Raw genomic sequence first — 19984 nt, 5'->3', positions numbered from 1 at the left:
TTCGAGTTGCAGAAAATCCGTCTGCAAGTACCCGCCGATTGCAACCGATTGCAACCGGGATAAGTCAATCATCAGAGTGTAGAGTAAAAAAAGAAAAAATCCGGCCATGTTATACTACCGTTCAAAACTTATTACCGCAATATCATGCAGCACGCCTACATTATGCCTACTGAAAATTTTCTTGACAAGATTCTGTTCACTGATGTAGCGACATTTACAAGACGGGGCCGTTTTCATCTGGAAAAGCAATCAATTATGGGATTCTGTGAATCCACATGCTGTGAGGGAATGTCATTTTCAACACGAGTTTAAAGTAAATGTTGATGTGGTGCCAATTTTTTCATCGATCCATTTGAATTCCCTCCCAAGTTAAATGGACGTGTGTACTTAAGTTTTCTTGAAGATCATCTACACGAGCTTTTACACGACCTACCAGACGCTCTAAAACTAAATCACTATTCACTATACAGGTGTCCCGTTAAGGGATCTCTGAAAATTCTTTCTATCTCAGAAAATTAGACGATGAGCTATAACTTTGACAACATCATTTAGTAGCTTGGATAATACCGCATCGCTTTTGTTTTGCAATATTTCTCATATCTTTCGTAATAAGGGACGGGGAGGCCAATGCGGTTTCAAATGTTTACGTTTTAATATCTCCTAGACCATTCAACCGATTTGAATATTTTTGGTCTTGCTTGAAAGACCATTCCATGCTCTTTTAAAAGATATTTTCAGTAAGAGCGCTTGGTTTAAAAGAAATAAGCTAGAGGGCGTTATATGCAGCGGTTACATATTTTTGTGATTTTTGAAAGAAAGTTAAATGGAGCGGTACTATTTACTTCACAAACCCTTAATCACCATAAAATTTGCTAAATATTAGTGAAAACCACATCTCGATATCTCCATCCATTCTCGAATTATAGAAGAAAATGTTAAAAATTCGTATATCTTAATCGGATCAAGTTACCTCAAGAAACAAATAAGAGAGTACAAAAATGTTATTATCTAGACCCTTGCTTCACACTTTATCCAAGCTTCAACTACTTCAAAATTACTTTTGAGGCGTGTTTAAAAGCCAACGGATCAATGAAACATCAACAATGATAATAAAACAAAATAAACCAAAACACTTAGAATAACTTAAGTTTTTGACAAAAATAGCTCACTAATGTTCGAAATGCCTTCCGTAAACCTCGATGCATTTATTTAATCTAGTTTCGACGAATAAGGCACAGTTTAGGTCTCGGCCCTGGACACGTTTCTACTGGCATTTAGTGTTTTGTCATATTTTCCCTGGTTATTGGTTTTTCTTGAAAAGTCAGGTCGTTTAGTCTACCCAATAATAAAATAATTTAGATAAAGGGGTGAAAGTAATGTGGGTTTTGCTCGAACCAAGAATGCATATTATGCAAGTTTACACTAGCTTGTGGAGAGAAGCTTCATGCATCCATAGCATTTGTGATAAAAGGTTTGGATTTGGGATCGCATTGTGTACTAATGTGATTTACAAATTCATAGAGATGTCTGAATGGGATACATGTTGCCAGTTTTCCGTAATCGCTAAGTCAATCTTAAAAACACTTCTAGAGAAAAATGTCTTTCTTTGTCGTAATTGCATTGCACATTTTTGTCATGCAATTGCATCGTATTCGAAACATTCAAAATAAATCGTCATACGTTCTATCATACGCTTCTGCGTTAGTAAATGACATGTTTCAGTTACCATGGTTATATGATTTGTTTTTCTCGATGAGGTAACTGGATCCGATTGATGGCACTCGTGTTTTTAACACTTTCTTCTATAATTCGAGAACGGATGACGATATCGAGATGCGGTTTTCACTAAAATTTAGCAAATTTTAAGGTGATTAAGGATCTGTGAAATAAATAGTACCGCTCCATTTAACTTTCTTTCAAAAATCACAAAAATATGTAACCGCTGCATATAACGCCCTCTAGCTTATTTCTTTTAAACCAAGCGCTCTTACTGAAAATATCTTTTAAAAGAGCATAAAATGCTCTTTCAAACAAGATCAAAAATATTCAAATCGGTTGAATGGTCCCGGAGATATTAAAATGTAAACATTTAAAAACGCATTGGCCTCCCCCTCCTTTATTATGACAGATATGAGAAATATCGCAAAACAAAAGCGATGCGGTATTATCCAAGCTATTAAATAATGTTGTCAAAATTATAGCTCATCGTCTAAGTTTTTGAGATAGCGGGAATTTTATGTTTCTCAATGGCAGTTACGCCCCCTAGCGCAGAAGCGGCGCTAGCCCCCTTGGCGCCCCTATGCAGATCTTAGAAAATGCGCCCTTCTAAAAATGTTTAAAAAATTTTCAGTACCGTTTAAATTTACATATTTCCAGTGTTACTTATATTAAATACTAAAATAAAAAGCAATAGCAGATACTACATTTATTTTACATTTTTTATACAGTATACAAAATACAAATGCTATTTTACATCTAAAAAAATAGATATTAACAATCATTAAACGTTTACTCTTCGTGCTTTAGCACTTGCAAAATTTTCAATTATCTCGTTGTTATCAATTTGATCACATACATCACTTTCTATTGCGATCAACGCAAGTCCGACAAGACGTTCTTGTGATAAAGTTGATCTAAGATAGGTTTTTATAATTTTTAACCGTGAAAACGATCGTTCCCCACTTGAAACTGTTGCCGGTTGCGTTAATAAAACCCGTAAAGCGATACTTAAGTTAACATACAATGTTTCTAAATTATTTTTATAAATATATATAACGTAGTGCACTGAAAGGGGTATTAATTGAATTTAATTCTGGTAGGAATATGTCTTTAAAATAAAGTAATTCATTAAATAATTCGCTAGAAATTATATCCTTATCTTTTCCATCTGTAAGATATAGCTCTAAGTCGTCGCAATGTTTTTTAAGATCGGTTGTATTTAAATTCGGTAAATTTCCTAAGTTATGTAAAAAATTAAAATAATTATTATGAACTGTTAACTGTTCGCATCTTTCTTCTAGGGAATTTATAGTTGTATCTAAAATTACATTGAAGAAATTTATTTTAAAGCGCTCGCTTGGTGTTTGTGGGGTTTCATGCTTATGTTCATAATCGAGTTGTCGTTTTTGTTTTCTTTTTCGTACGTTACCTAAGATTTGAAAGTCAGTAGGTATTTCGAGTATGGTAGCTAATTGTGGTGGTTGCAGTTAGCGGCATCCTTGACTACTAAATTTAGGGAGTGAGCAGAACAAGGGGTAAAGTAAGCTCTGGAATTAATATTTAAGATGTGTCTTTGTAATCCATTGTTTTTCCCTTTCATGTTCGCACCATTGTTATAACCTTGGCCACGCAAGTTGCTGATGTCTAAATTAAATTCTTTAATTTTTTCTATTATATAATTATTGGTTAAACCTTCACCAGTCAATGAAACCAAGAAAATGTTCTTGAATCTGAACTTGGTCATCAGTTGACACAAATCTTATAATAATGGTCATTTGCTCAGTATTACTGATATCCGGAGTACAATCCAATATAATTGAAAAATATTTTGCCTTTTGAATTAACAATAAAATCTTTTCTTTAATTTTTTTAGCTAATAAAGCAATTAATTCATTCTGTACATCTTTACTCATATAATGCACAGATTTCTTTTGTAACGTTTTTTGAAGATGACTAGACATAGACACATCAAATTTTACCAGTAATTGTACAAGTTGTAAAAAATTTCCATTATTTCTAACAAATAATTGATCTGATTTTCCTCTCAAGGGAACACATTTTTAACATAAATATTTTATAATTTCAATAAATCTTTCTAAAATCGCACGCCAGTGCTGTTTTTCCAACTTAAATAATTTTTCTTGTTGTTGATCAATTGTTCGTTTTGATTTCAACGCACGTTCTAAATGAACCCATTGTTTAAAGTTGTTTAAATGAGCTAAAGATGTTTCATGACTATGTAAAGTTTGTGACAAATTTTGCCATTTAGAATATCCAGTTGTAATTAGGTGGCTTGTATTAATATTCTCCAATGAGTGACAGGTAAACAATTTACAGCAAAAACAAAATACGCTATTGCTTTTTTCCAAGTACATTAACCAGTCTCTAGGAACAGATTCCGAACTTGGCATTTTACGATAATAATATGTATGGCTGAATTTTCTTCCGTTATCATCAGATGGGTACAATACGTTTTGTTTCTTTGTCGGTCCGAGTTGAATTAAAAGTTTTCTTACTTTTTCATTTATTGGAGGCCATGTAGCTGGATCTTGAAGATTGTTCAAAACATCTAATGTTGGTGTATCATCAGTAATCAGAAATTTTGTTGATGTGGATAAGGTTTCTTCAGAAGATGCTCCCTGCGGTTCGATTTCAGGTTCAGGAGATTTAGTATGTTGTGCGCTTTTGTCTGCAGAATGGCTTTGAGATGCCGGTAGTTGATCTTCACGTAGATTTTCATTCGAAGGAACTGGTAAAACTTCATTTTTTGTCATCAAATATTTCTTTATATCGTCTCTTTGTTTGTCCAACTCCAATTCTCTGGTCGCTTTGCGTTTTCGATTTTGATATCCGGAAAGTTTTTTCGACATTTTTAGGTGACAACTACAGGTTATTTTTTAATTTCATAAATTTAATGTAAATATAACACCTAACATAAACTTACCTATTTACGGATGAACAATTCACAAATAAACAATGGATTTCGAGAGGAGATACACTTTATACCCAGAGTACACAAACTAATGTGCAAATCTAAATAACAAGTCGAGTTGTTCTTTAGAAATCCCTAAACGCGACGCAACGACGCTACTATACGGCGACGCGACGCCAGACGCCGGGGTCCAAAAGAGCGCCTAGTCGTCGTATAGACTTTTTTTTTAGAAATAATGTATACAAAATAATTATTGTCTTAATATACCGTACATTTTCATATACATGCATATGAAAAATGTCAACATTTTATTATTACTTCTTTTTTAATAATTTTTAAAATAATTTTTATTATTGAGGTCTACGTTGGCGGCGTTGGCGCCCCCGTCATAATGCGCCCCCATGCGGTGCTTAGCTTGCTTACCGCATCGCGTCGCCCCTGCCCTAGCGGTCGAATTACGAACTTCAAAATAATTTCCAGCTTTTTCTCTTGGCCACTTTGCGTATAAGGATTTTTTTCCCAAACCTCTAGGCCAGAGGCGTCCAAACTTTTTGCTGCGAGGGCCAGTTTGGTATTTAAATTCATTAGCGGGGGCCAAGCATTGTAAATATGTGAATTAAAAAACCTTATTACGAGTAAAGCAGCATTGAATTTTATTTTTTATAGTAAATTACAGATATAACAATACTAAACAAACATGTCTAAATTATATTATTATAAAATTATTTCATGCAATTTTTAATGGGAATGGTGGAACTGGGTTTTTTCCTGGAGAGTTTCTTCAAAGTTGGGATTCAAATCGGAAACATCCGATAAATTTGCCCTATATTTAGATTTCAGATACTTCATCCTGGAAAAAGTTTGTTCGCACATATAGGTAGTGCCATACATAGAAATAAATTTACCAGCCAATTGCTTTAAATTTGGAAACTCTTTTGCGTCCAAAAATTTGTAAAAATCGATCAACTTTCCTTCGTTGTATTTGTTCTTGATTTGATCGCTAGCTTGAAGATCAATTATTTCCATTTGAAACTGACTTGAAACGTCGCCAACGTTGCAGTCATATGGATTTTGAAACAGCCGAATTTCCCTTGAATTTATGTCAAGATCAGAAAAACGCTATTGAAATTCTAGTTTTAAATCCGCGATTACTTTTACTGCAAATATGATGGGAAATCTTTCGTCAGTTTCTGTACTAAATTTTTCACAGCACGTGAAATGGGAAAAATTACATTCAGTCATATGACTTTCGAGCAATATCAGCTTAGCTCTGCATGCGTTGATTTGCTCAAATAAATCACAAATTAACTTGTTTTTACCTTGGAGCTTTAAATTCAAGTTATTTACGTGTGTCACGACATCTGCAAAAATTGCCAACTTCCAGAGCCACTCTGCATCCGATAAAAGCATTTCAGGGTGATTCTTTTCCGCAAGAAAAATTTTAATTTCCTTTCTGAGCTTGAAGAACTGCAATAACACTTTTCCACAGCTAAGCCATCGAACTGCTGTATAATATGACAAGTCAACAGACTCAGATTCAATTTCTTCGAGGAAAGATCGAAATTGGCGATGATTGAGTGCACGTGATCGAATAAAGTTTACGACGGAAACAACTGGTTTCAAAACGCAGCTCATGTCGACATGTTTTACACAGAGCTTGTTGGTGGATGATACAGTGCAGAAAAATTGGTATTGTTGCTCCTGCGCTTTCACAAGCTTTTCTTATTAGCCCAACCACCCCAATATTCGCACCAGACATGTTTCTTCCTCCGTCAATTGTCACACCTTGGAGTCGATTCCAGTCCAAGTTATATTTGGTCAACGTCTGTTGTAGTTCCTTAAAAATATCTGCTCCAGTTGTAGTGCCATGCATGCTGTTAACCGATGCTAATTCTTGGGTGACATTAAGATCGTCGTCAACTCCACGAACAAATACTAAAAGTTGTGAGGTGTCACTAACGTCGGTCGATTCATCCATCGCGATAGAATAGTGAGTGAAACGCTGTGCTTTCCCAGAAATCTGTTGGAGTATATTATTGCCAATATCGTCTATTCGACGAGCAACAGTATTGCGGGAAAGACTTATCGTTTTGAAAAGTTTCACCTTTTCCGGACATAATACCCCAACAGCTTCCATCATACACTCTTTAACGATGTTTCCATCCATAAAGGGTTTCCCTTTTTTCGCCAACAAATAAGCAACTTTCATGCTAACTAAAGTCAATGATTCATTTTCCGAGTTTGCCTTCCTAAATAAATTTTGCTGAGAAGACAAACTACGACTCAATGTTTCAAATTTTTCAGTACGCTGCTTGTCCTTAAATTGTGAGTAAGCTGAAGCATGTTTTGCTTCATAATGTCGACGTAAATTGTATTCCTTCATTACAGCAACAGTGTCATTGCAAATTACACATATAGCTTTGCCATTCTTTGACTGCGATTGCACAAAGAAATATTTGAATCCCCATTCTTCTTTAAAAACGCGACACTCCTCATCTACTTTTCTTCTTTTTGTTTCCATGTTCAACTTTAAAAAATAATATTAACATAATAATTAAATTATAATATATTAAATATAAATCTAAACATACCAATTTACAATATATCAACTGTAAAGAATGTAAATAAGCTCCGCGGCTGACGAATTTTTGGTTTGTCGTGGACAATCTCGTAGCTTTGCAGCTACTGCAGTCTGCCGCTCCGCGCCGCCTACGTACAGTCAGAGTACAAAATCATTCATGTTGTCGAGCTTCCGAGTCGCATCGCCGACTACCGAAAAAACTTGAATACCAGACTGTACTTTTTCGAGCGTGATACCGTGCTCATTCTAACCGAATGCGCTCTTCATCTGCGCGAGATCTAATACCGACGCGCCACGCTACATTTATATTTTACGAAATTTTTCAAAATCCTTGGCGGGCCGGATAAAATCGCCTGTCGGGCCGGGTTTGGCCCGCGGGCCGTAGTTTGGACACCTCTGCTCTAGGCTTTACCGTTGTCGAGATACAGCAGCTCCGTACCCTTAACGGGACACCTGTATATTATAACAAGTACAAAAAGCTTCAAAATTATCAAGAAATTTCGAAATAAGAATTTAACTTTCAACACCTTGTCGAAAACCACCGACATTTGTATAAGAGATGTTAGGTTAAATCGTCATATTTAGGTTCTAGTGTCTCCGGTATTCGGATTTCCCATTCTTTCTGACTCACCTGTATATTTTTATGGAAGTAGAACTATCATTAAATCTAGAACTAGAAACATTCAGGTTGAGCCGTTGATCACTTAAGACGGCTAAACACGAATGTTTCTAGTTCTAGGGTAGGTGTTAGTTCTAGTGCTAGTGTTAGTTCAAGTTTTAGTTGTTATTAGCGCTAGATTGTTGTATGTTCTCATTTAACTAAAACTAGAAGCAACACTAGATCTAGTACTAGTGTTACTTCTAGTTTTAACCGTTATTCAGCGCTAGATTGTTGTATATTTTTATGGAACTAAAACTAAAACTATTATTAAATCTAGAACTAGAAACATTCAGATTAAGCCGTACGTCTCTAAAGACTGCTAAACCCAAATGTTTCTAGTTCTAGGTTTAGTGTTAGTTCTAGTGCTAGTATTAGTTCTAGTTTTAATTGTTATTTAGAGCTAGATTGTAGTAAAAAAATATTACTTATATTGAAACTATTAATAACTATTGTTGTAGACTTTAATTCATGAAGTGGATCATTTGGCGGTATTTTTCTACGACGATAAATGCAAAGAATGTCCAGCAATTTTAGAAGAATTAGAAACGATCGATGATGACACCGACAATTACGGAATCCAATTCGTGAAATCGAAGGATGCTAAATTAGCAGCTGAAATAGGAATTTTCAGTTTTCCCGCTTTGGTTTATTACGAAACAGGAGTTCCGATTATGTATGATGGTAAGCGAATAGATTTTAAGTACCCTCCGGAAGCGGTTCATTCAAATTTATTACTTAACAATAACTTACGGATACGCTAACGGAGAACAATTGTTTTATAGGCAATCTCAAAAATGAGGACAAAGTTCTGGAATGGCTCATTGAGCAAAAAAGTAAGAACACGTTCGTAGGCTAATTAATTAAAATTTATGTGCGAGAGAGAGAGAGAGAGCGAAAGCAAAATCGGGTTAAAAATTATTTTTTGTTGGTTTTTTTTTTGTGTCCAATTTTTAAATTCGTCTTTAATTTTTCCTTCGTTGTTGAAAGTTGCTTTTTCCTTCTTCTTTGATCTTTATGCGCTGCTTCGACGCTGCATGATGCGTAAATTTCTTAGGTGATGATTCTGATGATGATGATGATGACGACGACGATGATGATTCTGATGACGATGACGACGACGACGATGATGAGAGCAAAGAGAAAAAGTCTAATAAACGAGATTTAATAAAGGGGCTGATTCCAGGTAAAATCCGTGTCGAGTTTTCCACCACGTAAATTCCGCAAACAAAGCATTAAATTAAAAAAACACAAATTAAACAGTGATAACGATACTCTGAACATCACAAGAAATGAAACTTCGAGAATTATTGCGCTTCTATATTATAATGGTTAATTTTTTTGTGGGTAGGGAGTGATCCTGTGATCTATTTGTGTGCATGTCGCAAGGTCATTCCTAATTTTTTTTCTTTTTTTTTAATTCGCCAAAGATTAAAGTCACGAAATATGCAATGAGTATTTTTTGACAGAATTCTTTTAACACATTCATTGTAACACTATTCAAGAGATTTGTAAATATTTTAAATTAATATGTAGGTAACCCATATGTCATTATTGTAATAAAACGTAAAAATTTATGACGTATATGTCATTTGGGTTGCCTACTTACCTAATAATAAAAAATACTTGTTTTTTATTAAAATTAGGTTGTGTTACAGTTTTCTGCCCCAATTTCTAAGGAAGAAGAAAAATTCTTGTTGAATATTTGTTGAAGAAAACTCATTGCATAATTTCTTTTTGATTGAATAATTCAAAAGGTGACCTAAACAAAAAAAAAGATAAAAAATGAAAACCCGATGTTGCCAAGCTGCATGCAGAACTTAGTGTCAGACTCACTCCTTGTCTCGTCCAAAACTTTTTGAAAAAAGAAAATGTTAACGGTTTTTTTCTATTTGTTGAGAGAATTAGCAAACTAACAAACGCCGAGAATTTGTTTCGCATATGCCAGGTCTTTCCGTTAATAATAATAATAATAATATTTTTATGAAAATATTTTTTTTTGTGAGTGATTCTGACATTTTGCTTCCTCGTGCAGGCGACGGCTGTTTCTACGTCGGCCTTGGGGGCAAAGGGCAGTTCCCCAAGAATACGTTCGAACCGTACCAGTGCTGTCCGAGTTCATCTTCTACAACCAAATCGAAAGTAGCCAAGATATCACCAACAACAAAACAGGTTGCGGCTAAAAAACCTTCTTCAACGATCACAAAACCATTAACACAGGTCAGAAAAGATGTTAAAGTAAGCAAACACCCTTTACCGCAATCAGTGGGTTCTCAAAAAACGTTGAGGGATGTCCAAGGGAAGGAAGGTAAGAAGGAGACGATGACGGGCGGTGGTAAACAGGAGAAAGGGAAAGGAAAGAAAGGATTTTTTGGTACGGGTAAATATATTTGGTGGTGGTAGACGACATTTTTTATTCTAATCGAGACATGTTCCATTATTATGAAGATTCAAGTTGAAAAAATCAACGATGAGACGAGACACAAGAATTGAAAATGAAAAAACATAAATAAAAAAAAATTAAATTTAAATGAGAAAAAAAAAACGCTCTGTGATCTGAGATCCATCGATTTTCTAACGCTTAACTCATTCTTCTTAGCTTCATTTTAATTAGTTATTTTTGGTTTCTTCATTTTTGTAAATACTCTCTTTTTTTAAGAGGCAAGTTTCTACAGGAAAAAAGATTGTGTGGATAAAATTTTCTGGTGAATCTTGCTGTTGTTGTTGTTAATAATAATTTTAATGATTTAACCAACCCCTTTTAATTTCTCGTTTAGAAGCATTTTTATGGAAACATTATACCTACCTAAAACGATCAAATAAGGCTCTACGTGTATGTTGTTAAAAAATAATTTTAGGTTATTTTCCGTATAAATGCTTGAATTTCAATCAAACCTAACATAATAACTTATTTTATTCACGTTAAGTTTTTATTTTTTCTTTGATTTATTTTAAGTTTTTTTTTCCTTTTTAAAATTCGTTACTCTCTCTGGTGTTTACTACCACACTGCCCAACACCTCGCATATTAAAGAACCACCTCGAACAGTGTATTTTACAAGTTGTTATCGAAATAATAAAGAAGGTTGTTTTTTATTTTTCGATTTTTCTTTTATTTGATTATTTCCACACAAAGCAATTTCCAGAACTTTGTTATCGCATCGTTTAAAATCAAAAAAAACCTTTTTAAATCTCCAAATGTGCGTGTGTGTGTTCTCCGTGTGTTCAGGTAATTTACTCGATGAAGGCGACGTTTTGGATTGGATGATGGATCAAAAAAACGATGAAAGTATCGAATTGATTGATCGGCAACAGCTTTTCAAGTATATCGAGACTAAAGAATTTTTAGCCGTCATATTTTGTGAGTAATTACATTTTTTTTAATTGTTTAATTTTATATTTTGGGTGGATTGAATTGATAAAGGTGTTTATTTAGAAAAAAAAAATCTGAAAACGATTATTTAGAATAGAATTTGCTTAAAACCAATTTTATCGACTTGGTTAAGCCTTTATCATTTTCCATTATCATTCTCAAACATATACATATTATCTTATTAGTGGTATTTGAAGTTAGAGGTGTTTTAAAATTGATAGATCATTGCAACAAAATGTTAAAGATTAAATTGAGGAAATAAGGATTTAGCTAAAAATATAACTAATACTAGACTGGAATTAGAAACATTCGGGTTTAGTCGTTCGTCTTTAAAAATGCCTAAGGCTGCACGTACAGTTGAACCGAACTCGGTCGACTACTTTACACAGTCAGTGAATTGGCAAAATCTTAATAAGAATCAAACATGTTTTAATTTGATACCAAACATGATATATTTGGATTACAAAACAAGAAAGTTAGCTAAGAAACTGTCAAATATCAAAATTAAAGATAACGATTTTTTGATAAATATTGAAATGATCTTAATAAGAACCAAAAATGCTTTAATTTGATACCTAACATGATATATTTGGGTCAAAAAATGAAAGAGTTAGGTTAGAAACTGCCAAATGTCAAAATTAAACATAACGATCTGTTGATAAATATTGAAATGATCTTAATAAGAAACAGAAATGCTTTAATTTGATACGAAACATGATATATTTTGGTTAAAAAATAAAAAAGTTAGGTTAGAAATTTGCAAATGTCAAAATTAGGTATAACGATTTTTTGATAAATATGGAAATGATCTTAATTTAAAAACAAAAATGCTTTAATTTGGTACCAAACATGATATATTTGTGTTAAAAAATAAAAAAGTAAGTTTAGAAACTGTCAAATGTCAAAATAAAATGTATCGATTTCTTGATAAATATTGAAGTGATCTTAACAAGAACCAAAAATGCTTTAATTTGATACCACACATGATATATTTCGGTTAAAAAATAAAAAAGTTAGGTTGGAAACTGTCAAATGTCAAAATTAAACAACGATTTGTTGATAAATATAGACATGATCTTAATAAGAAACAAAAATGCTTTAATTTGATACCAAACATGATATATTTAAGTACAGCTAATGTTTGTTCCAGCTTGATCGCTTGATATCTTAATATGAGGTAAAATGAAAGCCGTGGTGAGGCTTAAACGATGTTTATTATCAAATAATTATAGGATCAGTGCTACACGTGTTTCGCTATATAATAGCATCAACAGGCACGACTATAAAAGAGAAAACAGTTCGTTATAATTTAAGTCTATACATATATAAGTAGATGTTAGGTATGAACATATTATAGGTTTAGAATAATATTTACCGTCATAAGGCTAAAGACTTAAATCGGAGGGGTCAAACTGGACATCAAGTAATAGCATTTCAAGTGTTTTTATAAGTATAAACAACCTTTTCTATATGAATTTCCTATAAATGTATGTGAGTGATAATAATCAGGATTATCGCCAGTTGATGTTCTGAAAATTACAATAAGCAAAGTGAAATTCAGATGGAAGAACTATTAGTCTTTACAAATTACCTTCATCAACCATGTGATAAGAGGAATCTAAAACTCGGACCGCCAAACAGAGTCGAAAGAATCGTATTAAAATGTAAGCCGAGAATATAAAAGCTCGTTAAAATTATCTTTTTTAAATGAAATTTGTAGAGGGTACCTGTAGAGGAAAATGATTAACATAAGAACATGTACAACAATGATATATTTAAGTTAAGAAATAAAAAAGTTAGGTTAGAAATTTTCAAATGTCAAAATTAGGTATAACGATTTTTTGATAAATATTGAAATGATCTTAATAAGGAAGAAAAATGCTGTAATTTGATACCAAACATGATATATATTTGGGTTAAAAAATAAAAAAGTTAGGTTAGAAACTGAAAATGTCAAAATTACATACGACTTTTTTAATAAATATTGACATGATCTTTATAAGAACCAAAAATGCTTTAATTTGGAACCAAACATGGTATATTTGGGTTAAAAAATAAAATAGTTACGTTAGAAACTGTCAAATGTCAAAATATAACGATTTTTTGATAAATATTGAAATGATCCTAATAAGAACCAAAAATGCTTTAATTTGATACCAAGCAGGGTAGATTTCGTTTAAAAAATAAAAAAATTAGATTAGAAACTGTCAAATATCAAAATTAAGTATTATGATTTTTTGATAAATATTGAAATGATCTTAATAAGAACCAAAAATGCTTTAATTTGGTACCAAACAATATATATATGGGTTAAAAAATAAAAAAGTTTGGTTAGAAACTGTCAAATGTCAAAATAAAATATAACTATATAACTAAATATAAATATAAAATAAGAATCAAAAATTCTTTAATTTGATACCAAACATGAAATATTTGCGTTAAAAAATGAAAAAGTTAGGTTAGAAACTGTCAAATGTCAAAATAAAATGTATCGACTTCTTGATAAATATTGAAATGATCTTAATAAGAAGGAAGAATGCTTTAATTTGATACTAAACGTGACATATTTGGGTTAAAAAATAAAAAAGTTGGGTTAGAAATTGAAGACGTTAGAGCAACAACGGTACATGCCACACAACTAACTTTTTGAGAAAATCAACATTTTAATTTGTAATTAAATCGTGAAATAATAAGAAGTAAGATAAAAATTCTATAACATTTACTATTTGAAACTTGCTTATTTCTCTTCGATGAAAACTGAAGATTTTGTTTGAAAAACAGCGCTTTCAATGACAAAATTTAATTTATGTCAATATAGTGTGGCTTAGACCCTTATTACACGAAAATGTATTCAAAAATGATAAGTCGAGAAGGTAGTCCAGTAGCTATTACCTAAGACATCAAATTCATAATGGCAACACTAAAGAGTCTGAAATAAGTGAAAATTTGAAATAAAAATAACTAGATAAGAACAAAAACACATTTAATTCATGAAATAGTCACAACAAACAAAAAAACAAAAAATAACACACAATAAACATTATTAAATTTTCTAATAAATTAAGATGAATTTTATTTTACTTTTCGTCGTCAATGTCGCTGAAGTTGTCTAAATGTTCTATGTCATCATCTATAGTCGGTGCACTATTTACATTATTATTTTCACCAACACCAATCTCCCTATAAAAATTTTGATAAATCGGAGGTATATACTTTAGAAGTGCGAAAAGATTGGATAGTTTCTTTTGGTTTAATTGAATGGGAGCATCATATTTTTTTTTAAAATCTTTTATTAACATATTTACAGATCTTCTTATACCTCTTTTACCTATATTTACTGTTTTATATTCTTCGTTCCAAATGTGTTTAAAGAACATTACATTTGGATTGTCTTGTACAAATTTAAAAGCACAGATTTTACTGAAATTCAGCTTATCCTTATTATCAGCCGCAGTTTTTTTTGTTATTTTCATCTGTAGGTCTTTAAAAGATAAAATGTCTTCTTGTTCAAGTATAATAACATTGAAAGGATTCTTCCTTTTTGCTTTTAAAACAGCTTGGTACCAGTCCTCAGGACAATATACTTGTTTTAAATAGTTGCGCTTGTATTTTTCTATAACTGCAAAATCACGATCAGATGGAAGATGCGTGTGACCGACTACTAAAAATCTGTGCTCTATGCTCTTAAAAAAATTTTCTCGTATTAGTTGTTGCCATAAACAAACAATGGTCCAATTTTTATTTTGACCTGCGCAATTATCGCTATATACAATAAGCTTTGTATACTGATCATTGCAATTTTTCTTAAAATGTTTGTATAAAATGCTAGCAATTTCATCGCTGCCTCGCTTGGCTACATTTTCAGGCCACATGTACATATATCCTCTATCCTCTATACAGTCATGTATTCCTAAGTTGTAAGTCCACGCTTTTCTTAGATAAAAAGCAGGTCCAACCGTTAAATTTGGTACTGGTAGAGCCTGCTGTAAATCGAAACTTAAGACGAGGGTATCTCGTGTGTTTTTAGCTTTTTCTATTTCTTCTTTGAGACTTGTTTGTAGCTCTTCTGCCCTACAATGATGTAATTCAAGTTCAGTCTTAAAGGTGCCTGCTAATTCGCCTTTACTCAAAGCGTGTTTTATTTGTATGTTGAGAAAGTCACATGTTTTGCAAGTGTCGGTTTTAGGGAGTTTGAATCCAATATTGAACTCATTACAAAACACGTTTCTGTAGTAACTTTCTTTTACGGCATGTAAACCTTTGTCTTCACACCATTCAAGGTAATAATCATCGTACAGAGCAGAAATGGATAAGTCTTGATCTATGTACACCTTATCAGGATTCTTTTGTCTACTGTAGTGACTGGTATATTTAGGAATTGAATTGATGTGTGCCTTCACATTATCACGATCAGCATCACTAATCTTATTTGCCCTGTTCTGGTGTTTACCACGTTGGTCACTTTTTGGGGTAGTAGCTCCTTTGCTAATTTGTTCATACAAAAGCTGAATTCTTTTTTTTGATTTTTGTAAGCCATGCACTGCAAGAAATTCTTGCTTGCACACCTTGACATCAACGCCATTAACTTTTACAAAGTATTGTATAGTAACTTTGCGTGACGATACTTCTTTTTTTGTTTTCTTAGGGTATAACCTTTTTTTCGGTACAGATTTCATTTGCGAAAAAAGGTAAATATTTTGTTTGTTGTAATCCGCTAAGTCCCAAAAAGTGTTGAAAATGTGCATCTCTTTTCCTTCTAAAGCATTTCGACATTTTCGGCGACAGTCGCACGAAGGTCCAAGTTCTCGTTCAGCTACTTACTTTTGTCGTTTATTCACATATTTGTGACCCAAATTTCGTTTAATCTTTCTTTTATTTCTAACCTGCCTTGCAAAGTTTGCCTTGCGCTTTCTTGAAGGAATAGCTTTAGGTGGCGTGTGAAAAGAAATTCTTTTATTTAAAGAACGCGGACCTTCAAGATTAGTAAAACCATTTTCCTAAAAATAGTACTAAGTAGTTTCAGATATTTTCGAAGGCATAAAGGGATAAGTCACAATATTATTACTAAATTATTATTCTTAAAATTTCTTAAAATTATTACTAATATATTATGTATCTATAGGGTGATTCTCTATCGATGCGACAAACTTCAGCAGATGATTCTCTGTCGAAAATTAAGGCCAGTTTTTATTATGAACCATAAGCGCCTTCTGCTCCTCTGAGGACCTACGGTCCCCCAAAGAAAATTTGGTTTTTATTTTTTCTCGGAAACCATAAGCATCTAAGAATGATTTTTTTGTACCAGTTCAGCTTCTAGTAGGCCGCGTTTTGACCCATTTTCTGCTTTTGATCTGGTCCTCAAGTTACCAAACGTAACTACAACCGCCGAAGTTAAGTGAAGGTGGTAGTCAAGTTTGGTAACTTGAGGGCAAGATTAAAAGCTAAAAATGGCTCAAAACGTGGCCTATTAGGAGCTGAACTTCTACCCCAAATTTCATTCCTAAGGTACTTATGGTTTCCGAGCAAAAAATTAAAACCAAATTAGAGGGGCGTAGCTCCTCAGGGGTGCCGAAGGCGCATATGGTTCATAATAGAAACTGACATTAATTTTCGCCAGAGAATCATCTGCCCAAGTTTGTCGCATCGGTAGAGAATCACCCTGTATAATTTTTAAAGCATTTTGAACCAAAGAATAGGAAAATGTAACATTTTTGCATTATGAAAATATAACATCGTAATTTAAATATAAAAAAAAAATAAAATAAAATAAGTCACATTAATTTAACTGAAGAAGGGAATAAGCCACATATTTTAAAACTTACCTGTCTATATTCGTCTGAAGAAGTTTCATTTGCACTATCGTCAGACCCAAGGTCTAAGTCACTATCACTTTCTGAGTTTTCGTTGTGAAACGTTTTTTTTGAGTCGGAAAACTGTTTGACGCCGCCATAATTTAATTTAATAACGCTAAATACGGCTTGTACCCTTTTTACATTAAAAAAACTGTATTTTAAGTTTAATGTAAAAACGATTTTCTCTATTTACGAACCTGTCAACGTTTTTTTATCGGAAGTTTTTGTTTTTTAAGTAAAATTCATAGCCTACTGATATAAAAAAATTAAATAACTCACTTTTTTTAAAAATGTGGCTTGTACCGTTGTTGCCGTAAGGTCTTCAATTGTCAAATGTCAAAATTGAATATTTTGAACGATTTTTTGATAAATATTGAAATGATCTTAGTAAGAACAAAAAATGTTTTAGTTTGATACCAAACATGATATATTTGGGTTAAAAAATGAAAAAGTTGGGTTAGAAATAGTCAAATGTCAAAATTGAATATAACGATTTTTTGATAAATATTGAAATGATCTTAATGAGGAAGAAAAATGCTTGAATTTGATACTAAACATGATATATTTGGGCCAAAAAATAAAGAAGTCAGGTTAGAAACTGTCAAATGTCAAAATTAAATATAACGATTTTTTGATAAATATTGAAATGATCTTAATAAGAACCAAAAATGCTTTAATTTGGTACCAAACATGATATATTTGTGTTAAAAAATAAAGGAGTTAGGTTAGAAACTGTCAAATGTCAAAATAAATTGTATCGACTTCTTGATAAATATTGAAATGATCTTAATAAGAAGCAAGAATGCTTTAATTTGATACTATACATGATATATTTGGGTTAAAAAATAAAAAAGTTAGGTTTGAAACTGTCAAATGTCAAAATTAAGTATTATGATTTTTTGATAAATATTGAAATGATCTTAATAAGAACCAAAAATGCTTTAATTTGGTACCAAACATAATATATTTGGGTTAAAAAATAAAAAAGTTTGGTTAGAAACTGTCAAATGTCAAAACAAAATGTAACGACTTCTTGATAAATATTGAAATGATCTTAATAAGAACCAAAAATGCTTTAATTTGATACTAAACATGATATATTTGGGTTAAAAAATAAAAAAGTTAGGTTTGAAACTGTCAAATGTCAAAATTAAGTATTATGATTTTTTGATAAATATTGAAATGATCTTAATAAGAAGCAAAAATGCTTTAATTTGATACTAAACATGATATATTTGGGTTAAAAAATAAAAAAATTAGGTAAGAAATTTTCAAATGTCAAAATTTAGTGTAACGATTTTTTGATAAATATTGAAATGATCTTAATAAGAGCCAAAAATGCTTTAATTTGGTATCAAACATGATATATTTGGGTAAAACAATAAAAAGGTTAGGTTAGAAATTGTCAAATGTTAAAATTAAATATAATAATTTTTTGATAAATATTGAAACGATCTTAATAAGAAGCAAAAATGATTTGATTTGATACCAAGCAAAGTAGATTTCGGTTAAAAAATAAAAAAATTAGATTGGAAACTGTCAAATATCAAAATTAAATATAACGATTTTTTGAAAAATATTGAAATGATCTTAATAAGAACCAAAAATGCTTTAATTTGATACCATAGATGATATATTTCGGTTAAAAAATAAAAAAGTTAGGTTAGAAACTGTCAAATGTCAAAATTACGTATTTAGATTTCTTGATAAATATTGAAATAATCTTAATAAGAACCAAAAATGCTTTAATTTGATACCATACATGATATATTTCGGTTAAAAAATAAAAAAGTTAGGTTAGAAACTGTCAAATGTCAAAATTAAGTATTACGATTTTTTGATAAATATTGAAATGATCTTAATAAGAATCAAAAATTCTTTAATTTGATACCAAACATGAAATATTTGGGAGAACAAATAAATAAGTTAGGTTAGAAGCTGTCGAATGTCAAAATTAAATACAACAATTTTTTGATAAATATTGAAATGATTAATAATGAATTAATGTTATGATTAATAAGAAACAAGAATGCTTTAATTTGATACTAAACATGATATATTTGGGTTAAAAAATAAAAAAAGTTAGGTTAGAAACTGTCAAATGTCAAATAATCGCAATTTTTTTGCTAAAAATTAAAATATCTCGATAACGGTTGGGGATAAATAAATCGAGTTTGGGTTCATTTTAAAGGATTTTGCATTTTTTATCCATTAATGTTAAAAAGAGAAAAGCTTTATAAGAAACAAATACGATTACTCGGGCGACTCGGCCGTGATAAGAGGAAAAATGATCTATTTCATCATAACGTTTATTGATAATGTAGGATTTTGGATTTTAAAGGATCACCAGTAAATTCACGCAATAAATGTTGGATAATGTTAGTTTTGTTTAGTTTCCCGGGGTCAATGACTCTCGAGGTAAAAAAAATAGGTAATGTTGTGGTCGTGACTAATCGCAGGTAGGTTGCAAAAGGTCAGTTCTGTTTACCAAGCTCAATGACCTTCAGTCCAAAGATGTACTGAAACTTTCGTTGCTATATGATCTATTAATTTTAGACCACCTGTATATAGAAAAAATATAAATTATAACCTTTGTTTTCTTTCTATAATACCTGTCAAGGTCAAATTTTTCTTTTTTCTGTTGATATTAGAGTTAAATGAATATTATTCTGATTTTTAGTAGTATTTTCAATATCTCTAAATAAATTACGCGATTTTTGCGTAAATTTTATTGTACAAAAATGACACATTAACTTAAAAACAGGATATAACCAAAATTCCCTGTTAATCATACCAACCGTCACCAAATTTATAAAAATTTGACAGGTATTGTCAAAAAAGCATTTAAAATCGACATGATAAATTGAATGC

At 31.7% G+C, this 19984-nt stretch overlaps 2 protein-coding genes across 7 annotated transcripts in view; one reads left to right on the top strand and one right to left on the bottom strand.

Moving 5' to 3' along the window:
• Positions 1-19984, top strand: part of LOC111418597 (hulk) — a 79281-nt gene that overhangs the window by 38279 nt on the left and 21018 nt on the right. For 5 of the 6 annotated variants that reach the window (XM_071195332.1, XM_071195330.1, XM_071195331.1 and 2 more), the window contains 2 exons: positions 8352-8574; positions 11118-11249. In XM_071195332.1, coding sequence (XP_071051433.1) covers positions 8352-8574; positions 11118-11249 — 355 coding nt within the window. Of the gene's footprint in view, positions 1-8351; positions 8575-8675; positions 8727-8947; positions 9077-9925; positions 10271-11117; positions 11250-19984 lie in introns of all 6 variants that reach the window. The other variant, XM_071195334.1, reaches the window with a different exon arrangement.
• Positions 5464-7631, bottom strand: LOC111416551 (general transcription factor II-I repeat domain-containing protein 2-like). The gene is made up of 2 exons (XM_023048608.2): positions 7243-7631; positions 5464-7178 (listed from the first exon to the last, which is right to left on the bottom strand). Exon 2 carries the CDS (start codon positions 7170-7172, stop codon positions 6189-6191), a length of 984 nt encoding a protein of 327 aa, XP_022904376.2. The 5' UTR covers positions 7173-7178; positions 7243-7631; the 3' UTR covers positions 5464-6188.

The sequence above is a fragment of the Onthophagus taurus genome, chromosome 3 (genome assembly GCF_036711975.1).
Source record: "Onthophagus taurus isolate NC chromosome 3, IU_Otau_3.0, whole genome shotgun sequence".
NCBI lineage: Eukaryota > Metazoa > Arthropoda > Insecta > Coleoptera > Scarabaeidae > Onthophagus > Onthophagus taurus.
Note: the sequence above shows the minus strand (reverse complement) of the source record. Positions and strands in the feature narration are given on the sequence as shown.